Below are 26,231 nucleotides of genomic sequence, written 5' to 3'. Positions count from 1 at the left end.
CCCTGGCTGTTTCATTCTTCATGAGCTGAGCTGGTTGCAGACAATGATCAGCTAGGGGGAATCAGATTTTTCCATATGCACAAAAAGCTTAGAACACTAAAATGTTGTGCACAATTTGGCCAAGATAATCCATCCACCTGACAGGTGTGGCATATCAAGAAGCTGACTAAACCACATGATCATTACATAGGTGCACCTTGTGCCTGGGACAATAAAAACTGTGTCGTGCAGTTTTGTCACACAACACAATGCCACAGAGGTCTCAAGTTGAGGCATGCTGACTGCAGGAATGTCCACCAGAGCTGTTGCCAGAGAATTGAATGTTATTTTCTCTACCATAAGCCGCCTACAATATAATTTTTCAGAATTCTGCAGTACGTCCAACTGGCCTCACAACCGCATATCGTTATATCGGCGAATGGTTTGCTGATGTCAACGTTGTGAGAGGAGTGACCCATGGTGGAGGTCGGGTTCTGATATGGCCAGGCATAAGCTACAGACAACGAACACAATTACACTTTAGTGATGACAATTCAAACGCACTGAGATACCGAGACGAGATCCTGAGGCCCATGTTTCAGCCTCATAATGCACAGCCCAATGTCGCAAGGATCTGTACACAATTCCTGGAAGCTAAAAATGTACCCGTTCTTCCATGGCCTGCACATTCACCAGACATGTCACCCATTGAGCATGTTTGGGATGCTCTGGATCGATGTGTACAACAGCGTGTTCCAGTTACCGCCAATATCCAGCAACATCGCACAGCCATTGAAGAGGAGTGGGACAACATTCCACAAGCCACAACAAACAGCCTGATTAACTCTATGTGAAGGAGATGTGTCATGCTGCATGAGGCAAATGGTCGTCACACCAGATACTGACTGGTTTTCTGATCCACGACCTACTTTTTTTTAAAGGTATCTGTGTCCAACAGATCCATAGATTAGGGCCTAATTAATTTATTTCAATTGACTGATTTCCTTATATGAACTGTAACTCTGTAAAATCGTTGAAATGGTTGCATTTATATTTTTGCTCAGTATACATAACATATACTGTATTTTCCAACTGTCCTGTTATCTGGTTTTAATCTCCATTCTAGATTTCCCTTCTAGCCAATCAGAAACGAGTATTCAACAATGCTGTGGTATGAAGTCTGTTAACACCATCTGTTCTAATCTGCTCACAGATCTAAATGTGTACTCCCAAGAAACTGATTGAGATCAAATGATTGGCATGTAAACACATTTCAATAGTCAAACGTGAAGAATTATCATTCAGGATTGACAGTGATGATGCCATAGCCTATTTTGAAAAGAGGTGTGCCTAACTTGGTGTTTGAGGGTATAAAAATGTATGTGTGGGCATAGGCAGACGTTTCAATTGGAAGATGCATTTTATGTATATTCTATAATGATATTCAGTAGGCTACATCTGTCGGTACAAACTTTGAGTGGGTGGAGGGTGCGGAAAAATGTTTTTATGTAGGCTACACTTTCCTGTAAAACCCTCCTGTTTTCCCACATTTGGGTATTTTAAATGTGGTCACCCTAAACCCATTGGTTTCTGGACCAATCAGACAGCCCTGAATGTGTTTGGGAGGTACTCAGATCCAGAAACTAACGTCTGTGGGCGTGGAGTAGCGTTTGGCTGGAGCAAGGAGGCTGGATAGCCAGGCAATATGTCAAGCACCACAGTGTTGATTTTTTATCTCTCTGTATAGGTTTCTCCCTCCCTTCATGGCTCCCTCTCAGGGGCCATTCAAAATGGGATTAAATGCACACATGTTAGGTGGAAGTGGGACCATTTATTTCAACAGGTTTTTGTCAGCACTATCCCATATCAATATGAAAACATTGAATGTATTTGACAGCAGTTCTCTATCTTGCCACTTATCTTTTAACCAAATGTACTTCGGTCTGATTGTATCTTACATTATCTATGAATTATTCTCATGTCATGATGGTATGTCTATAGCACATACAGTGTGTTGAATCCATGTGAAACGTGTGACTGATATATTGTGTGTACTGTTTGAGGAGGTTGACTGCTAGTGTACCAGACTCAGACAGTCTTGAAGAGTCCAGACATGATGTAATCTGTGTGGTTTCCATCGATGAGGCCGTTGCCGTTGCTATGGATGAACCAGCAGGGGACGTTCTCTCCATTCTTCACATCCCAGCTGAAGTCCCTCTGCCAGCCCCTGCAGGAAAAAAAGCAGGGAGGAGAGACGATGATGAGATAAGTGTGTGTGTGTGTGTGTGTGTGTGTGTGTGTGTGTGTGTGTGAAGACATCACAGTACCTTGTCACTGTAAGCTCCTGCCCCTTCACTAGCATGGTGGCATCTGGTTTCTCTGGCTCCTCCCCTGGGCGCATGTCTCTCACCTCAAACTGCACCCCATGGTAAAACTGACCTGTATGGGGATAATACAATACATTCTTATTGATCAGATATACAGACATTTTTCCAAATATACTGCAGTAAAACACCAGCCAGCAACGCAGATTTCATCTGGCCCTGCCAATGACAGGTTATCCTTTGGAGCCCCCTGGTGATACCTGGGCAGGCCGTGGACGCTGGGGGAGAGGAGGTGGCTTTCCTACCTAGCAGGCCATGGACGCTGGGGGAGAGGAGGTGGCTTTCCTACCTAGCAGGCCATGGACGCTGGGGGAGAGGAGGTGGCTTTCCTACCTAGCAGGCCATGGACGCTGGGGGAGAGGAGGTGGCTGTCCTACCTAGCAGGCCATGGACGCTGGGGGAGAGGAGGTGGCTGTCCTACCTAGCAGGCCATGGACGCTGGGGGAGAGGAGGTGGCTGTCCTACCTAGCAGGCCATGGACGCTAGGGGAGAGGAGGTGGCTGTCCTACCTAAAAGGCCATGGACGCTGGGGGAGAGGAGGTGGCTGTCCTACCTAAAAGGCCAGGGACGCTGGGGGAGAGGGGGTGGCTGTCCTACCTAGCAGGCCATGGACGCTGGTGGAGAAGAGGTGGCTGTCCTACCTAAAAGGCCATGGACGCTCGGGGAGAGGAGGTGGCTGTCCTACCTAAAAGCCCAGGGATGCTGGGGGAGAGGAGGTGGCTGTCCTACCTAGAAGGCCGTGGACGCTGGGGGATAAGAGGTGGCTGTCCAGGGTATAGAAGCCCAGATAGTCCTGGTGGTAGGGGTGCTGTTTCCACACCTTGTGTAGGATGACCACAAACCGGACCGAGTCCCTGAGGGTGACAGTCAAGCTGCGGTCTTTGGTCACCTGCAGGTCTAAACTGTAGGAGGGGAGAGAGATAGAGGTAGTTTAATCAGGAGGTGAGGGAGATAGGATGAAACATCAGATTCCCTTACAACCTTCTGTGGTAGTAGGAGTAGCAAGGCAGGTTGCATTAAATCCAGAAACTCTGTTCTCTCTATATACAGTGTATCAATAGGAGTTATCTGGAAGCCAGAACAGTAAAATATTCCAAAAATTCAGTGCCAAAGAAAACTTCAGATGTCACCTAATTTTTACATCCTGCCATAAAGAGCACATGTTCAACTTCATAAAACAACACTTTTTCCCATGTCAAGAGGGAATAAAAAATTACTATACTACCAAATAAAGTAACAGGGTTGACAAATTCTTAAATCAGCCATAAATCAACTTGTGAAGGGGGAATGGAAGCTTGTTGTGTGTAACAGGGAGTTGCAAGCTTCACAATTTATTTTATTGTTATAACATTTGTAGCCTGTCTATCTATGGGTAGAAGGGTTTACGTGTAATGCTCGACCCGCTAGGTTTTCCACCACAAAACACCAGAAAATGGCCAAAAGGAATATAAAGGAATAGTTTCACCATATTAAACTGAGAGTTCAGTTCACATAACAGGGCTGACCTTAAAATGAGGGACAGATGTAAATGAATCACTAAACACATTAACTAAATAATCATACAAAGAAATTACTTTGTCAAAGCAACAAAATAACTAGGCCTTTGCAATGAATAGATGTTGGGGTCACGTGGGTTCAAATCTTCCCTAGAAGTAGTGGGGGCACGGAGGGACATGTCATAATGCAGAATTTTAACACTTTAGCAAGTCTTTATTCATATTAAAAACTTCTCCATGTCGTCTTTATTAAAGGCCACTTCATTTAATATAACAGGCTTTTTAAATTCAATGTTGGTGCAGAATGTATACTTTCTCCTCAAATGGATGCAAAAGGCACTCTTCTTGGAACGACCCAGGTAAGGATGGACTTACTTGGCTCCCTTGAGAGAGGCGGTGTCAGACCAGAAGAGTTTGGCCTGCTTGCCATTCTGGGACACAGTGATGTCATGAGTAGTCACCTCCAGTCTCACCCCCAGCCCCTGGTGAACAATGCCAAAGCGACCAAAGTAGGTGTTCACTTTGCCATCAGGGGCCACCTTCTTGTCCCCAATGGTCTGGCCATTGACCAAAACACCTGCAAGACAGATTGAGGCAAGCTGTTGGTGTTATGTTTGAATGGTTCATAGTGTAGTTTTAATATTTGGTATCTATTTTATGAAACAAGTGTCATGGTTTGGTTTCATGCCTTGTAACATTCAAAGACACATTTCTGTCAAAGGTCAGTCAATTTCAAATAATGAATCATTTCTACAGCTATAACTATGTACTTTAATAAAGTGTCATTTCTGTAGTCATTAAGTGGTGAATATTTACCTGCAAGCTGATCTCTCACTAGGTTGAAGATGGTACCAGGCCTGTCGTCTATGTTGAAGCACAGTGCATCCTCCTGTTCTGGCAACTCAATCATGAAATGAGGGTCTCCATCCACTGCAGAGTCAACAACAGATTGTTCCAGTTGTAAAATTAGATTTGGTTGAGGCTAAGCCCATTAAAACTTTTGGATAACTCTCTGTAGTCCTAATGTGGCATGACAGCATGGTGGACATTGAAATACTAAATACGGTTCATTTAGTCTTTAAGACACTGTTGTTTTTTAACTTTATTTTGGCAGTTAACTATTTATCCACTTGTTTAAAATTGTATGTTTACTGTTTTCCTTTTTGTTTGGTTAAAAGAAGCACAGATAAAAATACTAAATATAATTATGCAAGTACTGAAGCCTGTGAAAGCAACCTATTTTTGAGACTGTCGCACCAGATAGAAAATCCTGAAGTAACCCATGTCTGACAGAACGGTCACTCTGAATGAAGGGGGACTCACCAAAGTATGTGGGCCTGCTCTGCACCCTGTAGGTGTTGCTCACCGTCTGGGGTACAAAATGACCTGAAAATCACACCAAAGATGTCAGATGGCAAGTAAAAATCACGTACAAAGTGGTCAAATATATTTAATAGATTTCGTCTGAACATAACAATGTATATTACCATCCAATACTGTTAGTTTCTAACCACAAATAATTTGGTGTCAGCTTTTCATGTCATAAATTCAGGTGATCCAGTATAATGACTTATTAATCCATTCAGATGAAGAATCTAGTCCTGTCCATTCATGGCATATTCTTACCCAATCTCTGGGCGTTTTGCCTTTCATCTGTCAAACAACAGGAGGAAAAAACTGTCAGACACACACCTTTGACAATCCATATATGGATTTCTATAACCACTGAGATAAACATGTCAGATAAGACACGCCAGATGTACTGGTGGTCTCCCCCTCTCCTCTCCTCTCCTCTCCCATCCCACTTGGTCTCATACCCTCGGTCAGCTTGTCCGCGATGAGGGGTTCCTCTTGCTCCTCTTCAGTCTTAGGCTTGGTGACCACCATGGAGGTAAGAGGGGTGACAAAGCTGTACTGCAGGGACATCTCCAGAGCCTGGGCAGTGGCATTCCCCTTCTCTTCTGCAGTTCCAGTCTCTCTGACAGAAAACCATAGAATTAATGGTGTTATTGCATTAGGTTTGGGTTAGAGGATAGGTTTGGTTTGACTTGGGTTAGGTTTGGTTTAACTTACACTGTTGGGCAGAAAATAATGGAATATTTACAAATGTAGTTACTTTAATATAACCATCTCTATTCATTAGATCCCAACTCTAAGATCTCAACCACCAGTGTGTCTTAGGCATTTGGATTATTCTAAGCCACCATTTTGTTGTGGAGTGTTCACCAGACATCAGTAATAGCAGTTAACTGATCACACTGACTTCTTGCTCAACAGTTGTTGGATGGTGAGGTAGGCCCAAAGACGCTCAGTGAAGTCCCCAAATATGTACTCCTGCTCAGGGTACAGTATGTCCCACTCTTGGGCACTAGCCTGGCCTTTGACAATAAAGTCCTCCTCATACTAAAAATAGTGTGAGGGAGTGAGAAAGAGAAAGATGGTATTAGATACATAGAGAAGGAGTGAGAGACAAGCATTAGTTGGGTTATGCATTGTACTGTACATCATAATGAGTGCAAAGACTGGTGCAAAGACTGATGAAGATCTGTCTTTCTGAGCTCAGGATCAGGGTGGCATGTTGTGTTGTGCCTGTCTGTCTGTTCCTCACCCCCTTTGCAAACACCTCCACGAGGAAGTTATCCAAGCTATTATCAGTGAGCCGGCCAGCTACCACGATCTCTGAGCCGTTGAACAGCTGCTTGTAGTGGCTGGTGGTCAGAGAGTTCACCAGGTTGTCAGGGTAATGCAGGTCCACCTCAGAGAGGAGGGGGCTGGCTACTTCCTCATAGAAACCCTAGGACACAAAGACACACATTACCTAATCATTTATCTTAAATGATTTTCTACAGTGCATTATCACTAATGCCAATATGCAGTATCTATGTATGACCTAGATAGTTTTGTCCATCCTGTGACCCTCCCTATCAGTGATATGGTAAAACCAGAAAAACACTGAAAAGTGACTATTGTGAGATTTGGGACACAGCCCTGGTCCAAACCTGAAGCTGGACAGTGGCGTCAGAACCCTCGTAGATCCTCCGGGCCAGTCCCTGGTTCTGTCTAGACATCACATCCAGAAAGGAGTAGTCCACATCATTCCCAAAGCCCAGACAGAACAGAGACATGTTCCCACCCATCGCATCACGGACATTCTCCTGAATCTGTGGTGTAGATGACACTCCTGTACACAAACACACATGGCTGGACCAGTAAACAAATGGACCATGACCTTACTGGCTTGATCTAATATAAAACAATACATCAGATGGCTTCTTCAATGTTAAAATGGCAGCCCAACCAAATAAAAGAGATCAGAAAGGAAGGAAACCTGTACGCACCTGAGTTTGGCATTCCATCTGTCAGTAAGATAATCATAGACACACTCCTCTCTGTGAACTTCTTGGCTTGTTTGTCTTTCATCATTATGTCCACAGCTTTCATCAGAGCACCATTTATATCAGTGTCTAAAAGGAGAACAGGACAGAAAGTCCATCCAGGTGTTTATAAAATAAACATTAGATATAACAATTTTGTAAGTTCCTTCATAAATGCACCTCACTTAGTTTTAGCATACAGCTTGCCCAAGTGTTGTACTGCCATAGTTTCACTACTATACTCGGGGCGCCAAAGACGATGATTTCAGAGGGGTTGGGTTAAATGCGGAAGACACATTTCAGTTGAATGCATTCAGCTGTACAACTGACTGGCTGACAAAATGAATGACGACACAAACCTCGTGAATAATTTCTCCCTGTATGTGTCACTACATTCCCATTAAATACATATGACTCACATCCACTTTGATATATTCCTTTGACAAATCCTTTGGCTTCAGACACATTTCCCGTGGTGGCCTTGGTCAAAGAGTCCTTCCATGTTGAGATATGGTGGTCAAATGTGACAATTCCAAAGTAGTCGTCCTCATGCAGGTCATTCAGGATAGTCAGCATAGCTTCCCTTGTCTATGAGAGATCACAGGCTCTCAGGTCAATCTGAACATCAACTACCATTATAGCTCTCTCTCTTAACCTCTCGCTCAACATCTCGCTCTCATATTTTCTCTCTCCCCAGCTCTTTCTTTCAGACACACTATTTCCCTCCTCTCTTACCTGATGAATTTTGTTTCCAGACATTGACCCACTCCTGTCAATGACGAACACTACATTCTTTGGAACTCTGGGTAAGTCCGGAGGAGCAAAGAAGTGCACAAAGTACCCATTCACTATCTGAAAAAGACATGCTGAACATCGTTAGGACATGAACACCATGCATTGATGGAATTGACCCCAATACTGATCCTGTATCATATTCAACACAGCTAACCTGGATGTCACCAAGGGTCTCAGCTCGGTTCACGTCATATTTGATAAAGAAATCCCCGTCAATCAGGGTGCCGTCACAACCTGGGCACTTTCTCTGCTGGTCCATTGTTGGGCAGAAAGAGATGTGTGCCTGAGTGAGGGAGGGAAACACATTTTAATACAATTAAACACAAAAAAAACACATTTCAACACAGCAAAATTGTATTTGTCTTTTTGGGACGATATGCTCCGTATGCATTTGTTTCATAGAACAGAACAGCATTATACCTTTTTGTCAGTGACTGTTTTCTCCACCAGAGGGAGAAGCTCGTTGGAGATGAAGGTTCCATAGGCCTCCAGGAAGGCAATGCCCTGGGGTTCATAGATATCTGCCACAATCTGTCAGAGACATGGACCGGATTGATGAGACACAGGACTGAGGAGTCAAGATTATGAAAAAAGTGCTGTTTTGGGGTATAAGGGTGTAAACATCTACAGACCTCAAAGTGCTGGACCAGCTGCTTGGGTTTGACCTGGGTCATGATCTCATACTGGCCCAGTTTACGCTGAAGCAACTCCTCGTATGTCAGAATGAAGGTGACGTTACTATTGGCCGCGATGTTCACAGACACCGAAAACTTCTCCATCTTCCTCCCTGATGCCCTAGAGTCCACAGACAAACACAGGTACAGTAGGAGGCCAATCACATTTTAAACAAAACTCAGGCTGTGATAAAAGAGTATGGAAGTGCTTGGTGTAATGGAAACACCACGTTTGTTCCCTCCTCATTGCCCTGGTCCACTCACTTGACCAGTCCTGCAGTCTGCCCTGTGGAAACAGCTTTCTGATACTGCTTCTTGGCTTTCTCCTTCTCCTTCACCTCGCCCGTGTACGTCTGACCCTCTATCTCCCTGAGATACACAAACACAGTCATTCAAACAAACACACATGTGCATTCACACACACTTCTACATATGCCATGACTGCTGACTGACATGCTGAAGTTGGTGATGAAGGCAGTCTTGGGCAGATCCACCTCAAAGAATACTTCCTGAGAGGAGTTGGCCTTGTTCAGAGCACTGGAGGTTATGACCGTGTGAGCGAAACGAGACGCCACCTTACAGGCCACCTTTACACTGTACACCTCCACCTGAGAGAGGGAGAGATGGAGGAAAAGAGAGAGGAAGAGAGTGGCAGAGAGAAAGGAAGAGAAAGAGGGATAGAGATACATGGACATGTACGTACACAGAAAAAAAACAGAGAGAAACAGCAACCGAAGTGTTTTGAAATGTGTGTTTGTGTAAGTAATGACTATCCAATATGCCTGTAAAAATCTCACATTTTCTCAAAACATATTTTCCGGATACAGCTGAATAGTGTGGAGTAGGCTGCATTGACTACAGGATTACTTCAAAAACAAATGATTACAGCTGTACTCTTTTGAAAGGGTACAGCTGGTTCAGTGTAAAAAGTCCATGAAGGCATGGATTCCTAGTGATGGAGATGGTGATAGCTTATCATTATCCTCACAAAGATAATGTAAATATAGTGTATTTCCTTACCTCCATATTATCTGTACTTCTTTTCTGTAAAAAAAAATGTATAGATTCAGACAGTATTATTAATTTTATTTTTTACAGAGTACACTATTTAGTACTCAGACATGTTTTACTTTTCAAGTGGCTGAAATCAGTACTGTTATCTATACTCAAAAGGTTACACTGTTTTTTTTCTGGGGGAAATGTAAATAATGAAATATTCATCAGATATCATCAGATTCACCACAGGGAGGGTGTTCAAGAGAAAAAGTCGGACAGATTCTGTGACAGATTCCTGTTTTGATGTGTGTCTGACAACACAGTTTGAGTCAATGCTGAACTACCACAGTACCTTTAGTAGCCTTGTAGCACCATCAGAGCGCTGCGATACAAATCACAGGAGAGGTTTAATATTAGAATCAGAATGTCATACAAACTCATTTAAAATTCACAGTCAAATTCATTGTAATGCATATACATAGATATTAGCATGACTATAAAATCAAAGCACACACACACACACACACACACGGAGCGAAAGCAGAACAGAGACGATTCAAATTAGATACGGTACAGATATATATAGAAAAACTAGAGTAACACTAGATTATAGCAGGAGCGGCCAGATGTGGTCACAGGAGAGTAGATACTGTAGAAACTGTGGAGAGTCACCTGTGGTGTGGAGCCTTCTCGTGAGATGACCAGAGCTCCATGCAACAGAGCCGGGACAAAGACAACGCCCCAGAGCAGCAGCACAGTCCACACTCCAGACATGACAAAGATGCAGCTGAACACTGACTTCACTGCTTAGAAAACGACAACCCTTTCCTACCCTACTGCTCCACTTACAGGAGTGACAGACGAAGTGTCTGCTTTATACTGGATTAACAACCAGCAGACCCAACCCATTTTTTACTTTTCAAGTGGCAGAAATCGATACTGTTGTCTATACTCAAATACAGAGTTGGGTAACAGTGGCTGAACAAATTTCACAAACATTTACTCAATCATGTCCTCAAAGGTTAGATAGCAATTCTGGGAAAAATGTTAACAACGAAATATTCATCAGATATCAGATTCACCACAGGGAGGGTGTTCAAGACAAAAAGTCTTGATTCTGTGACAGATTCCTGTTTTGATGTGTGTCTGACAACACAGTTTGAGTCAATGCTGAACTACCACAGTACCTTTAGTAGCACCATCAGTGCGCTGTGGTACAAATGACAGGAGATACATTTAATTTTAGAATCAGAATGTCATCTAAACTAATTTAAAATTCCCAGTCAAATTCATCGTAATGCATATACAGTTGAAGTCAGAAGTTTACATACATCTAAGCCAAATACATTTAAACTCAGTTTTTGACCATTCCTGACATTTAATCTGAGTAAAAATTCCCTGTTTTAGGTCAATTATGATCACCACTTTATTTTAAGAATGTGAAATATCAGAATAATTGTAGAGAGAATGATTTATTTCAGCTTTTATTTCTTTCATCACATTCCCAGTGGTCAGAAGTTTACATACACTCAATTAGTATTTCGTAGCATTGCCTTTACATTGTTTAACTTGGGTCAAACGTTTCAGGTAGCCTTCAACAAGCTTCCCACAATAAGTCAGGTGAATTTTGGCCCATTCCTCCTGACAGAGCTGGTGTAACGGAGTCAGGTTGTAGGCCTACTTGCTCACACACGCTTTTTCAGTTCTACCCACAAATTCTATAGGATTGAGGTCAGGGCTTTATGATGGCCACTCCAATACCTGGACTTTGTTGTCCTTAAGCCATTTTGCCACAACTTTGGAAGTATGCTTGGGGTCATTTTCCACTTGGAAGACTCATTTGCAACCAAGCTTTAACTTTAACTGATGTCTTGAGATGTTGCTTCAATATATCCACAATTTTCCTGCCTCATGATGCCATCTATTTTGCGAAGTGCACCCGTCCCTTCTGCAGCAAAGCATCCCCACAAAATGATGCTGCCACCCCCGTGCTTCACAGTTGGGATTGTGTTCTTCGACTTGAAAGCCTCCCCCTTTTTCCTCCAAACGTAACGATGGTCATTACGGCCAAACATTTCTATTTTTGTTTCATCAGACCAGAGGAAATTTCTCAAAAAAATGTCCCCATGTGCAGTTGCAAACCGTAGTCTGGTTTTTGTATGGCTGTTTTGGAGAAGTGGCCTCTTCCTTGCTGAGTGGCTTTTCAGGTTATGTCGATATAGAACTCATTTTACTGTGGATATAGGTACTTGTGTATCTGTTTTCTCCAGCATCTTCAAAAGGTCCTTTGCTGTTGTTCTGGGATTGATTTGCACTTTTCGCACCAAAGTACGTTCATCTCTAAGAGACAGAACACATCTCCGACCTGAGCAGTATGACGGCTACGTGGTCCCATGGTGTTTATACTTGCGTACTATTGTTTATACAGATGAATGTGGTACCTTCATGCGTTTGGAAATTGCTCCCAAGGATGAACCAGACTTGTGGAGGTCTACAATTGATTTTCTGAGGTCTTGGCTGATTTATTTTGATTTTCCCATGATCTCAAGCAAGGAGACACTGAGTTTGAAGGTAGGCCTTGAAATACATCCACAGGTACACCTCCAATTGACTCAAATGATGTCAATTAACCTATCAGAAACTTCTAAAGCCATGACATAATTTTCTGGAATTTTCCAAGCTATTTAAAGGTACAGTCAATGTAGTGTAAACTTCTGACACACAGGAATTGTGATACAGTGAATGAGTGAAATAATCTGTCTGTAAATAATTGTTGGAAAAAATTATGGTTCATGCACAAAGTAGATGTCCTAACTGACTTTCCAAAACTATAGTTTGTTAGCAAGAAATTTGTGGAGTGGTTGAAAAACTAGTTTTAATGACTCCAACCTAAGTGTATGTAAACTTCCAACTTCAACTGTAAGTAAGTATTAGAGTTAGATATATTACCTCAAATAACTGGTGCCCCCGCACCAGTACTCCCCCTGTATATAATCTCGCTATTGTTATTTTACTGCTGCTCTTGAACTACTTGTTACTTTTATTTCTTATTCTTATTTCTTTAAAACTGCTTTGCTGGTTAGGGGCTCATAAGTAAGCATTAAACTGTAACGTCTACACCTGTTGTATTCGACGCATGTGACTAATAACATTTGAAAGAGTAGGTGTGTCCAAACTTCTGACTGGTACTAATATACACACACATATATATATATATATATATATATATATGTGTATATTAGTACCAGTCAGAAGCGACCTGTACGCTCTCATTGGCTGGCCCTCGCTTCATACTCGTCGCCAAACCCACTGGCTCCAGGTCATCTACAAGACCCTGCTAGGTAAAGTCCCCCCTTATCTCAGCTCACTGGTCACCATAGCATCTCCCACCTGTAGCACACGCTCCAGCAGGTATATCTCTCTAGTCACCCCCAAAACCAATTCTTCCTTTGTTCCACCTCTCCTTCCAGTTCTCTGCTGCCAATGACTAACGAACTACAAAAATCTCTGAAACATCTATCTCCCTCACTAGCTTTAAGCACCAACTGTCAGAGCAGCTCACAGATTACTGCACCTGTACATAGCCCATCTATAATTTAGCCCAAACAACTACCTCTCCCCCTATTGGATTTATTTATTTTTCTCCTTTTCACCCCATTATCTCTATCTCTACCTTGCAGATTCTTCCACTGCAAATCTACCATTCCAGTGTTTTACTTGCTATATTGTATTTACTTCGCCACCATGGCCTTTTTTTTGTTTTGTGTTTTGCCTTTACCTCCCTTATCTCACCTAATTTGCTCACATTGTATATAGACTTATTTTTCTACTGTATTATTGACTGTATGTTTGTTTTACTCCATGTGTAACTCTGTGTTGTTGTATGTGTGGAACTGCTTTGCTTTATCTTGGCCAGGTCGCAATTGTAAATGAGAACTTGTTCTCAACTTGCCTACCTGGTTAAATAAAGGTGAAATAAAATAAATAAATACAAATTCGTAGGCCGTCAATGAAAATAAGAATGTGTTCTTTGTCAAATAAAATAAAAATGTCAGGGTTTGCCGGTCCTAGACCGCGCAAACAAAACACCGGCTCCTCGAGCATTATCACTTAAATATAGCCCAGTAATAGAATAAGGGGCTTGTGAGAATCTCTAGTAATTGAACCTATTTCTTAAGTTATTTCTGCGCATTTGATATTACCTATAGTCGAACAGAAAGCGAGCAGGTACATATGAAAATCTGCTGGTGCATGCAGGAGCGGGAGGAAGAAATCGGTCCGGAGTACAATGTTCAGAATCCTAATGATGTCTCAAATGTAATAATTTTTTTTAACAGGTACAGTTTCGTTGGAAACAAGACAAAAACACAATGATTTGGCATTGGAGAAATATGACAAGATAAACACATATCTATCTCTACATTCTTAGCCTGTAATTTCGGTAATTTTATTTAAAAAATATTCCGCTAAAACGTAAAATTACGTAGAATTGCATGACATTTTTAAGAAAGGCTATATTTTTGTTGGACCTGCAAATACGATGATAGACTCATGCAATGCTTTTAGTATAAAGATGCTCTTTCCACCATAACCTTCTGTCCCGCAGCCATGTGCGCTATCAAAATTCACAAATTCCTTGCCAAACAGTGCTCATAAGACGAAGAACAGTTTCTGCACTGAACAAAAACTATAAACGCATGAAAAATGGTCATGTTTCATGAGCTGAAATGAAAGATCCCAGAAATGTTCCATATGCACAAAAAAAAAATCACACATTTTGTACACAAATGTTTAAATCCCTGTTAGTGAGCATTTGTCCTTTGCATAGATAATCCATCCACCTGACTGATTAAATAGAAACATCATTACACAGGTGCACCTTGCGCTGGGGACAATAAAAGGCCGCTCTAAAATGTGAGGTGTTGTCGTCATACAACAAACACAATGCCATATGTCTCAAGTTGAGGGAGTGTGCAATTGGCATGCTGACTGCAGGAATGTCCACCAAAGCTGTTGCCAGGTAATTGAATGTTAATTTCTCTACCATTAGCCACCTCAAATGTCATTGGAGCTGATGCCAACGTTGTGAACAGAGTGCCCCATTGTGGCGGTGGGCTATGGGCAGGCATAAGCAATGGACAGCTAACACAATTGCATTGTATCGATAGCAATTTAAATGCACAGAGACACTGACGAGATCCTGAGGCCCATTGTTGTGTCATTCATCCACGCCATCACCTCATGTTTCAGCATGATAATGCACATCCCCATGTCGTAAGGATCTGTACACAATTCCTGGAAGCTGAAAATGTCCCAGTTCTTCATTGGCCTGCATACTCACCAGACATGTCACCCATTGAGTATGTTTGGGATGCTCTGGATTGACGTGTACGACAGTGTTCTGATAGCTGTACTTCTGTACAAAGTATCATATTGCCCCATGTTGTCATCTAGTGTCGAATGTGGGTACTGTAGCTTTTAATTAGCTAACTTTCTGTTCAGAGATATTTCCTGTCAGAACAATCTGAGTGACAACAGACAGACAAGCCATACTTTTCTGCCTTACTAGGCCTTGGTTAAAGATAAGACTTTGAGTAGTTTGTGTTATTAGAAAAATATTTTGCTAATTCAAATTGTGTTTGTAGAATATTTACTTTTTTTACATGTTTATTCTAGTTTTTTAAGTTCTGATGAAGCTAACCTGATTGCGCCAACTTTCACTCATTCACTTAACATTGTGTGTTAGCATGCTAGCTATCATTTCGTGACGGAATTTGGATTCTTTGGTTTCTGGATGTATCTAGCTATTTTAAGTGTTCAGATATCTCTTGTGAGAGAGCTAAAGGATAGTTGTTAAGCTCTATGGACACTTAGATTGTGTGAATGTATATAGTGACTTTTTCTCATATCTGTTACAGTTTTACAAACAACATTTATTCTACTAAAGACTCTTAATGGTACCAATGCTTCCTGATTCTTTATTTGAAGAGTGTAAGCTGTCTTGAGGGAAGAACAGACAGCATGTCTCAGTTCCCGCAATTTTGCACATTCATTGAAGAGGAGTGGGACAACATTCCACAGGCCACAATCAACAGCCAGAACAACTCTATGCTAAGGAGATGTGTCCTGCTGCATGAGGCAAATGGTGGTCACACCAGTAACTGACTGGTTTTCTGATCCACGTCCCTACCTTATTTTAAGGTATCTGTGACCAACAGATGCATATCTGTATTCCAAGTCATGTGAAATCCATAGATTTGGGCCAAATTGATTTATTTCAATGGACTGATGTCCTTATATGAACTGTAACTCAGTAAACTCATTTCATGTTGCGTTTATATTTTTGTTCAGTGCAAAACTGCATATCTAAGGCTCTGGTTTGTTCAAGAAGTGAGGGTAAACGGTCAACATGTTATCTGCTATCCACTTTAATTATTATTTTGGGTATAGGGGAGAGGCATTTTTTTTTCAAGCATTCAGGGAGGGTTTAGATCAAATATATTTTGCTGAAGGGAGGGCGATTTCATTTCAGAGAGGTCATTTCATAACCCTTATTATAAATAACGTTTACTCTCTTATTTTGACTTGTAGACTGACAGATATGTGATATCTGCATATGTTTTGCAGCCCAGCTTACCTTCTTTACAATCTATCCATGGATATGCCTCCTGTTTTTTCCTCCACATAATGTTTGTCCATACATCAGCACATGGTAGCAGGCCTATGGCACCAGCTGCGGGGAGAGGTGCTATCCTGTCATCTGAGGGAACTGAGGTAGCGGAGGTTGTGGTGGGATTGGTAGCTGAGGACATGTTGGGATCGTTAGCTGGGGTGTTGGCATCGATAGCTGAGGTGGTGTGCTTGGGAGTTGTCAGTGTTGCGGAGATCGGCCCTGGACCCGGGGACTGGGAGGGACCCGTCAAGGTCGTGATGGGGGCTTTCATGCTAGAAGCCAGAAAGAGACCAGAGAGAGAAAGAGACCAGAGTTCCCGAATTGGAATTCTGTGTTGGATGACCGTTCAAATAGAGTTCCCAGTTGTTTTGAACATGGCATATGTCAACAATGGACTAGTGAAACAAATACCAAAATATCGTTTTTGGGTAGAGTTTTCCTTTAAGTTCCTACCACGATGTGCCAGACAAATGTCCTTCTATAAAGATGAGGTGGCGATGATGATTGTAGAAGCTGTAGATGATGAGCCTCTGTAGATGGCGAAGTAGTTTGTACAAGATGGCAGGTGGCACTGGTGCCGTCAAATCAAATGGGGTTTTACAAAAACCAGTCTGCACAGAACATACAGAATAATCAATTATATAGTCTTACTTTTATCAACAAAGTTTCAGTAACTGTTCTATAATAATTATATATATATATATATATATTTTTTTTTTTACATATGTGGTCTCAAAAGGATTTGCACATTTTTCAAAACCCATGTTCTTCTCCAATGCGACAAAACTACAGGCAGATGCCAATACTGTTCAATCACTCTCATACAAAGAAATGCACATGTAACTATAGCAAATGCAAAATGTTCTAAAATCTAAATGACTTCCCTCTTGAAAGCATACACGCTTACGTCAATATCCTGACTGGTTTTTAGATATCCTAACTCGTAAATATCATGTACACGTTAATTATTCATCAGTTTGTGGCAGCCAGTGGGGAGGTGTGCTGCCACCGACCAGAGAGCTAGGCTAGGTTTCTAGTACAGACAGTGGCTTCATGAAGTAGTCACCAGGAATTATCAGGTGCTCCATGTTCAAATCAAATCAAATTTATTTATATAGCCCTTCGTACATCAGCTGATATCTCAAAGTGCTGTACAGAAACCCAGCCTAAAAGCCCAAACAGCAAGCAATGCAGGTGTAGAAGCACGGTGGCTAGGAAAAACTCCCTAGAAAGGCCAAAACCTAGGAAGAAACCTAGAGAGGAACCAGGCTATGTGGGGTGGCCAGTCCTCTTCTGGCTGTGCCGGGTGGAGATTATAACAGAACATGGCCAAGATGTTCAAATGTTCATAAATGACCAGCATGGTCGAATAATAATAAGGCAGAACAGTTGAAACTGGAGCAGCAGCACGGTCAGGTGGACTGGGGACAGCAAGGACTCATCATGTCAGGTAGTCCTGGGGCATGGTCCTAGGGCTCAGGTCAGTTGAAACTGGAGCAGCAGCACGGCCAGGTGGACTGGGGACAGCAAGGAGTCATCATGTCAGGTAGTCCTGGGGCATGGTCCTAGGGCTCAGGTCCTCCGAGAGAGAGAAAGAAAGAGAGAAGGAGAGAATTAGAGAACGCACACTTAGATTCACACAGGACACCGAATAGGACAGGAGAAGTACTCCAGATATAACAAACTGACCCTAGCCCCCCCGACACATAAACTACTGCAGCATAAATACTGGAGGCTGAGACAGGAGGGGTCAGGAGACACTGTGGCCCCATCCGAGGACACCCCCGGACAGGGCCAACCAGGAAGGATATAACCCCACCCACTTTGCCAAAGCACAGCCCCCACACCACTAGAGGGATATCTTCAACCACCAACTTACCATCCTGAGACAAGGCTGAGTATAGCCCACAAAGACCACCGCCACGGCACAACTCAAGGGGGGGGGGGGGGGGGGGGGGGCCAACCGAGACAGGATGACCACATCAGTGAATCAACCCACTCAGGTGACGCACCCCCTCCAGGGACGGCATGAGAGAGCCCCAGTAAGCCAGTGACTCAGCCCCTGTAATAGGGTTAGAGGCAGAGAATCCCAGTGGAAAGAGGGGAACCGGCCAGGCAGAGACAGCAAGGGCGGTTCGTTGCTCCAGAGCCTTTCCGTTCACCTTCCCACTCCTGGGCCAGACTACACTCAATCATATGACCCACTGAAGAGATGAGTCTTCAGTAAAGACTTAAAGGTTGAGACCGAGTTTGCGTCTCTGACATGGGTAGGCAGACCGTTCCATAAAAATGGAGCTCTATAGGAGAAAGCCCTGCCTCCAGCTGTTTGCTTAGAAATTCTAGGGACAATTAGGAGGCCTGCGTCTTGTGACCGTAGCGTACGTGTAGGTATGTACGGCAGGACCAAATCAGAGAGATAGGTAGGAGCAAGCCCATGTAATGCTTTGTAGGTTAGCAGTAAAACATTTAAATCAGCCCTTGCTTTGACAGGAAGCCAGTGTAGAGAGGCTAGCACTGGAGTAATATGATCATTTTTTGGGGTTCTAGTCAGGATTCTAGCAGCCGTATTTAGCACTAACTGAAGTTTATTTAGTGCTTTATCCGGGTAGCCGGAAAGTAGAGCATTGCAGTAGTCTAACCTAGAAGTGACAAAAGCATGGATTAATTTTTCTGCATCATTTTTGGACAGAAAGTTTCTGATTTTTGCAATGTTACGTAGATGGAAAAAAGCTGTCATTGAAATGGTCTTGAGATCAGGGTCCAGAGTAACGCCGAGGTCCTTCACAGTTTTATTTGAGACGACTGTACAACCATTAAGATTAATTGTCAGATTCAACAGAAGATCTCTTTGTTTCTTGGGACCTAGAACAAACATCTCTGTTTTGTCCGAGTTTAAAAGTAGAAAGTTTGCAGCCATCCACTTCCTTATGTCTGAAACACATGCTTCTAGCAAGGGCAATTTTGGGGCTTCACCATGTTTCATTGAAATGTACAGCTGTGTGTCATCCGCATAGCAATGAAAGTTAACATTATGTTTTCGAATAACATCCCCAAGAGGTAAAATATATAGTGAAAACAATAGTGGTCCTAAAACGGAACCTTGAGGAACACCAACATTTACAGTTGATTTGTCAGAGGACAAACCATTCACAGAGACAAACTGATATCTTTCCGACAGATAAGATCTAAACCAGGCCAGAACTTGTCCGTGTAGACCAATTTGGGTTTCCAATCTCTCCAAAAGAATGTGGTGATCGATGGTATCAAAAGCAGCACTAAGGTCTAGGAGCACGAGGACAGATGCAGAGCCTCGGTCCGATGCCATTAAAATGTAATTTACCACCTTCACAAGTGCTGTCTCAGTGCTATGATGGGGTCTAAAACCAGACTGAAGCATTTCGTATACATTGTTTGTTAAAAGTTAATTTGTGGAATTTCTTTCCTATTTAATGTGTTTGAGCCAATGAGTTGTGTTATGACACAGTAGGGGTGGTATACAGAAGATAGCCCTATTTGGTAAAAGACCAGAGTCCATATTATGGCAAGAACAGCTCAAACAAGCAGAGAAACAACAGTCCATCATTACTTTAAGATATTAAGTTCAGTCAATCCGGAACATTTCAAGAGCTTTGAAAGTTTCTTCAAGTGCAGTCACAAAAACCATCATGCGCTATGATGAAAATGGCTCTCATGAGGACCGCCACAGGAAAGCAAGACCCAGAGTTACCTCTGTTGCAGAGGATAAGTTCATTAGAGTTACCAGCCTCAGAAGTCGCAGCCCAAATAAATGCTTCACAGAGTTCAAGTAACAGACACATCTCAACATCAACTTTTCAGAGAAGACTGTGAATCAGGCCTTCGTGGTCAAATTGCTGCAAAGAAATCACTACTAAAGGACACCAATAAGAAGAAGAGACTTGCTTGGTCCAAGAAACACGAGCAATGGACATTAGACTGGTGGAAATCTGTCCTTTGGTCTGATGAGTCCAAATTTGAGATTTTTGGTTCCAACCAGTGTCTTTGTGAGATGTAGCGTAGGTGAACGGAGGATCTCCGCATGTTTGGTTCCCACCGTGAAGCATAGTGACACTGTCTGTGATTTAATTAGAATTCAAGGCACACTTAACCAGCATGGCTACCACAGCATTCTACAGCGATACGCCATCCCATCTGGTTTGAGCTTAGTGGGACTATCATTTGTTTTTCAACAGGACAATGACCCAACACACCTCCAGGCTGTGTAAGGGCTATTTGACCATGAAGGAGAGTGATGGAGTGCTGCATCAAATGACCTGGCCTTCACAATCACCTGACCTCAACCCAATTGAGATGGTTTGTGATGAGTTGGACTGCAGAGTGAAGGAAAAGAAGCCAACAAGTGCTCAGCATATGTGGGAACTCCTTCAAGAATGTTGGAAAATCATTCCAGGGTGAAGCTGGTTGAGAGAATGCCAAGAGTGTGGCAATCAAGGCAAAGGGTGGCTACTTTGAAAAATCTCAAATCTCAAATATATTTTGATTTGTTTAATCCTTCTTTGGTTACTACATGATTCCATATGGGGTTCCCGAGTGGTGCAGCGGTCAAAAGCACTGCATCTCAGTGCTAGAGGCATCACTGCAGACCCTGGTTCGATTCCACGCTGTATCCCAGGGAGTCCCATAGGGCCGTGCGCAATTGGTCCAGCGTCGTCCGGGTTAGACCGGGTTATTTGTTCTTAATTGACTTGCCTAGTTAAATAAAAGGTTCAAAAAAATCATAGTTTTGATGTCTTATTCTACAATGTAGAAAATAATACAAAATAAATTAGAACCCTTGAATGACTAGGTGTCCAAACTTTTTACAGGTACTGTATATAATGTATTTATAAAAAATGTTGCCTGCTATTTTGGCATTTATATGTGTCACGTATCAGTTTGCAAACAATAAAGCTGCATACAAACTTGGTCTCTTTTTTGCTTTCTTGAGTAAAGCAGCTCCAAAATGCAGGTGTTTCAGCCTAGCTCAGTGCCTTCTGTGATGGTGGGGCAGCCAGCGGAAAATACGGAGCGTAGGGGTAGGTAACGTTCTCTAGTTGCACCGTGATTTGCTCAGTGTTCTTTCACTCATGGGGACACTACGTCAGCACAAAATCTACGGGTAAAGCTAGAAAATTCAAGCCCCTTGAGTGCTGCCATAGAGTTACATTAGAAGTGCCCATCCAAGAAGGCTCAGGGTCATTTGCCACAGAGAAAACAACATCAAATCACATATCTACAGTAGCTTTGATTGGACTGATCATGTCAACATACTTTAAAAATCTTAGCTAGCAGTCATCATCATGAATCAAGTTGACAATCTACTGGCAAATCCTTTTCATAGGAAGAGAAATAAAGATCAATTATAGATAAAACCTATTGGTGCTCATCAGAAATTGTATATATAAACATTACACAAGTTGGAAATCTCAAATTCAACAATTAGGGGTTTGGAAGAAATCAGTGGCATTGCAAAGCAATCACTAGCCTGCTATTCAGTGGAGTGAGTGTGTTGTCCAAGTCTGGGTTCAAGGGTCTCTTTTCCAAGCTTAAAAGGATAAACATTTAACATTGGCCATGCTGTCAATGCAGCATGACTTCTGCCGCATTCAAAACAACTGGAAACTCGGAAATCTCAGACTTCAGTGAGTTCAAGACAACATGGAACTTTAAAGGGAAAAAAAACGAGCTCCGACTGGGAAAATAAGTTCTGAACGGTCATCCAACTCAGATTTGCAAGTCGGGAACTCGGGCCCCTTTGTAGAGATCCGACCTGAAGATCACTGACTGCATCATGATTCAACCTAGTTTTTTCCCCCCGAGTTCCCAGTTGTCTTGAAAGCACCATAAATCTAGAGAATGCCAAACTTTAAAGAGAAAGTTTGATGACAAAATTTGCCCACGAAGGACCACTGTGCAACCTTCCTGTTCAAGTGAACACAGCACAAGGTGAGTTAAAAAAATGTCTAATATGCTGCTGCATAAATGATGTAATATGCCAGGGAGATATGTACACTGTAAGAAAGTAACACTAAGTGTATGTTGTGTAGTAAGCTGTTAGTAGCCCATGTGCCTCACCCTAATAATTTGGTCCCTTTTCCTTTCATAACTTAGCATACTGTTCTGACTTGATGGTGCACATGTAGCCTATAGGCTGTTTTAGAGAAATGTAATCATCAAATATTGTAAGAGCTTTCATTGTCTGCTTATATGCCCCCTCTATCCTACGGTTCTGACTTGGTGTACAGGGAGAATACTACTGTAAGTGGCCCATGTTCGGAATTGTGTCACTGTGCATTTCAAAAGTACTGAACAAATGGTTATATTGACTATGTCCTAGCTCGCTCATTAATGTCTTAATCGAAATTACGGATTGCCTCTTATCCGCTCATCATCCCCCCTTATCTCAGCTCACTGGTCACCATAGCATCTCCCACCTGTAGCACACGCTCCAGCAGGTATATCTCTCTAGTCACCCCCAAAACCAATTCTTTCTTTGGCCGCCTCTCCTTCCAGTTCTCTGCTGCCAATGACTGGATCTAACTACAAAAATCTCTGAAACTGGAAACACTTATCTCCCTCACTAGCTTTAAGCACCAACTGTCAGAGCAGCTCACAGATTACTGCACCTGTACATAGCCCACCTATAATTTAGCCCAAACAACTACCTCTTTTCCCTACTGTACTTAATTTATTTATTTATTTTTGCTCCTTTGCAAACCATTATTTTTATTTCTACTTTGCACATTCTTCCATTGCAAATCTACCATTCCAGTGTTTTACTTGCTATATTGTATTTACTTTGCCACCATGGCCTTTTTTTTGCCTTTACCTCCCTTATCTCACCTCATTTGCTCACATCGTATATAGACTTGTTTATACTGTATTATTGGCTGTATGTTTGTTTTACTCCATGTGTAACTCTGTGTCGTTGTGTGTGTGGAACTGCTTTGCTTTATCTTGGCCAGGTCGCAATTGTAAATGAGAACTTGTTCTCAACTTGCCTACCTGGTTAAATAAAGGTGAAATAAAATAAATAAAAAATCCCCTTATGCCATAGTTTGTACATCTCAATAGTCAGCAGAAACCACATTTGTTTAAGCAAGTCAGCCATATCTGCTTTGTTTTTTTAAAAATTAGTAGTAAATGAGGCTGAATGAACTGTTTCGCTGCCAGACAAGGCTCCGCTGATAGCCAGGTGTAGCGGTGGTAAGGTGTGGGGACTGCTGTTGGAACTCTGCTGTTAGGGCAGATTTATGTAGGCCCTAACAGTTTGTGGACATCATGTGTCACTGTTATAGTGCAATTAATGTGTTAGGTGTTGTGGCTTGTCCCACCAAGAATAACATGCTAAAATTGCCACCGAGTAAAGAGGCAGGGTCAATTCAAAACAAAATAGCTTTTATTGCCTATAAGGTTCTAACCTAAATAATCTCTTTAAGAATAAAACTTAAATGTTCAGCAAATAAAACTTGAAACCAGACCTAAAGGCCCTCTCAGTCCTCCCCTCCCGTGAGGGGAAACCAGACCTAAAGGCCCTCTAAGTCCTCCCCTCCCGTGAGGGGAAACCAGACCTAAAGGCCCTCTTAGTCCTCCCCTCCCGTGAGGGGAAACCAGACCTAAAGGCCCTCTCAGTCCTCCCCTCCCGTGAGGGGAAACCAGACCTAAAGGCCCTCTCAGTCCTCCCCTCCCGTGAGGGGAAACCAGACCTAACGGCCCTCTCAGTCCTCCCCTCCCGTGAGGGGAAACCAGACCTAAAGGCCCTCTCAGTCCTCCCCTCCCGCGAGGGGAAACCAGACCTAAAGGCCCTCTCAGTCCTCCCCTCCCGTGAGGGGAAACCAGCAGCTGATAAGTGTGGTGCCCGAGTGAGTATCCAGCAACACCCTTAACAAGCCTATTTAAGTCAGCCGTGCCTGTTCATCTTCAAGCAGTGGGCGCTTTCCCAGCTGACTACATGACTGGTGAGGGTGTGGACATTAAGTGGCCGCCATGGGGGTGTGCTCGGTCCTCCAGGTCCTGTAGTCCACAATCATCTCCTTTGTCTTGATCACGTTGAGGGGTTGTTGTCCTGGCACCACACGGTCAGGTGTCGGTGATTAGGCCTACCACTGTTGTGTCGTCTGCAAACTTAATGATGGTGTTGGAGTCGTGCCTGGCCGTGCAGTCATGAGTGAACAGGGAGTACAGGAGGGGACTGTGCACGCACCACAGAGGGGACCAGTGTTGAGGATCAGCGTGGCAGATGTGTTGTTACCTACCCTCACCATATGACCCTATGGCTCTAACGATGAACTTAGCCTTAAGATGCTTTTGAGAAACCGGGCCACAGCAAAAGATGTTCAGACTCTAGTGGTCGCCAACAAACTCCCAACCCATTGAAGTGTAAAGAAGTTAGGGGCTGTCTTGTTTTCTGAAAAGATGTTAGGGAATGTCTAAAACAGCTTGGGCTACATATGCATTATACTTCAGTGTGCTGCTGTCCCAATTTCAAAATGTCCTATTTCCATGCTAAAATAAAAACTAAGAAAATGCCATGTTTTGTATAAGGGTAAATTGAGGCACACACACACATTCACACAACAGATATCAGACCATTCAATAACAGCAAGGTTTGGCTTCTTTGGTGCCGTTTGTCCAAGCATCCATCTGTCTTGTCATGGCTCCAGTGCAGTGATGATAGCCACTACGCCTCCACCCAGGCTGGCTCTACTTGCCAAAGATGCTGGCTCCACTTGCCAAAGATGCTGGCTCCTGGGGCTTTAGGCTTCTCCAGCACAGTCTCTCCTAAGACTTCACCCCACTGAACACAGAGGGAGCCACCTTCCCCATACGCTCTGAGGATGGACAAAGACAAGGCCATGAGCAAAGATAGTGGGGCGTGCCATGCACTACTACACACAAAGATGATGAGCAATATTCACACTGTAGACAAACTGATGTGTCTATAATCTTTAGAAGAAGTGCTGCAGTTGTGTTGTCTTTTTCCTTCTTCCTAGTTCTCTAATCGAACATTCTTCCTCTACCCTGGGGACAGGGACAGTAACACTAGGGCAGTTTCTGACAACTTAGCCTCCTGCTCTAGACTACCTATACACCCTCTGTCTTAAACACTGACTGCACAAGATTCAGTTTCTGTAGGAGTGGAAACTATTTGTAACTCACTTAGTATGCGCTCTCCCGAGCTGGGCTTGGGCTGAATACACACCTGAGTTCAGCGATAAAGTTGTAGAAAGTGAACTGAGCTCACAGTCACTTGACTGTGTGACTTTACCCTACCTGCACTAATGCCAACAACTGACCAATATCAAAAGGGGTATATGCAGTCAACAATTAATATGGCAGTGATAATTACTTGTATTTGACACACTCCCAAAAATGTTAGGCAAGTGACATTAGGCTACTATAGATTCTGAGTCTGAACCCTGCTACTCACCACACTCTATCATGCGCTCGCCCTTCAGCCCGTTTACTGCGGGATCCTTTCAGGTCCTCCTCCATCACAGGACACTACTTCTTTACCTCACCGGCCTATGGAGGGCTGGAGAAAGAATGGAGGTTAAAGACAGGGCAAAATCTCACATCTTTCTGAATTTCCCTCATCATAACTCTCCCTCTGATTTGTTTCTCGATCTTCCTATTTTAAAGTAAATATAGCAGAATCCTTTACATAGAAAATAATATATGTAGATTTTGCTGTCACATCAAGAACTGGACAACAAATAGTTGATAAAACAGGTCAGGACAGTCGGATACAAGGACGTTTGCTTACCTGAGACATTGTGTTTGGGTTTTCGTGTCTTAATCCCATCTGGTCAGTGGAGCTGTGTCTGGATTGCTCCTCTCTG

At 42.9% G+C, this 26,231-nt stretch overlaps 2 protein-coding genes across 2 annotated transcripts in view; both read right to left on the bottom strand.

Moving 5' to 3' along the window:
- Positions 1 to 1,790: 1,790 nt before the first annotated feature.
- Positions 1,791 to 10,566, bottom strand: LOC110494513 (inter-alpha-trypsin inhibitor heavy chain H3). Its single transcript, XM_036950584.1, has 22 exons — positions 10,371 to 10,566; positions 10,051 to 10,080; positions 9,723 to 9,746; positions 9,156 to 9,310; positions 8,967 to 9,071; positions 8,661 to 8,823; positions 8,449 to 8,559; positions 8,183 to 8,311; positions 7,969 to 8,085; positions 7,653 to 7,821; positions 7,198 to 7,323; positions 6,859 to 7,040; positions 6,468 to 6,653; positions 6,123 to 6,262; positions 5,677 to 5,837; positions 5,486 to 5,512; positions 5,183 to 5,245; positions 4,676 to 4,789; positions 4,235 to 4,436; positions 3,093 to 3,265; positions 2,307 to 2,418; positions 1,791 to 2,206 (listed from the first exon to the last, which is right to left on the bottom strand). The coding sequence occupies exons 1-22, from the start codon at positions 10,470 to 10,472 to the stop codon at positions 2,068 to 2,070; spliced, it is 2,730 nt and encodes a 909-aa protein (XP_036806479.1). The 5' UTR covers positions 10,473 to 10,566; the 3' UTR covers positions 1,791 to 2,067.
- Positions 10,567 to 19,590: 9,024 nt separating this feature from the next.
- The window catches only part of LOC110494511 (scm-like with four MBT domains protein 1), a 34,510-nt gene continuing 27,869 nt past the window's right edge, over positions 19,591 to 26,231 (bottom strand). Inside the window, exon 23 of the transcript XR_005037065.1 lies at positions 19,591 to 19,606. The gene's annotated coding sequence lies outside the window, so the exon portion shown is untranslated. The remainder of the gene's footprint in view (positions 19,607 to 26,231) is intronic.

The sequence above is a fragment of the Oncorhynchus mykiss genome, chromosome 17 (genome assembly GCF_013265735.2).
Source record: "Oncorhynchus mykiss isolate Arlee chromosome 17, USDA_OmykA_1.1, whole genome shotgun sequence".
In the NCBI taxonomy this organism is placed as follows: Eukaryota; Metazoa; Chordata; class Actinopteri; order Salmoniformes; family Salmonidae; genus Oncorhynchus; species Oncorhynchus mykiss.
This window is presented reverse-complemented; position numbering and strand designations above follow the sequence as displayed.

Bases quoted from the DNA above. Each gene is read 5' to 3' on its own strand.
- LOC110494513 (XM_036950584.1), bottom strand. From the start codon at position 10,472: ATGTCTGGAGTGTGGACTGTGCTGCTGCTCTGGGGCGTTGTCTTTGTC. The intron at 8,824-8,966 runs GTGAGTGGACCA...TGTGGACTCTAG, and splicing joins CAGACTGCAGGACTGGTCAA to GGCATCAGGGAGGAAGATGG. The intron at 7,041-7,197 runs GTGCGTACAGGT...GTTTGTGTACAG, and splicing joins AGATGGAATGCCAAACTCAG to GAGTGTCATCTACACCACAG.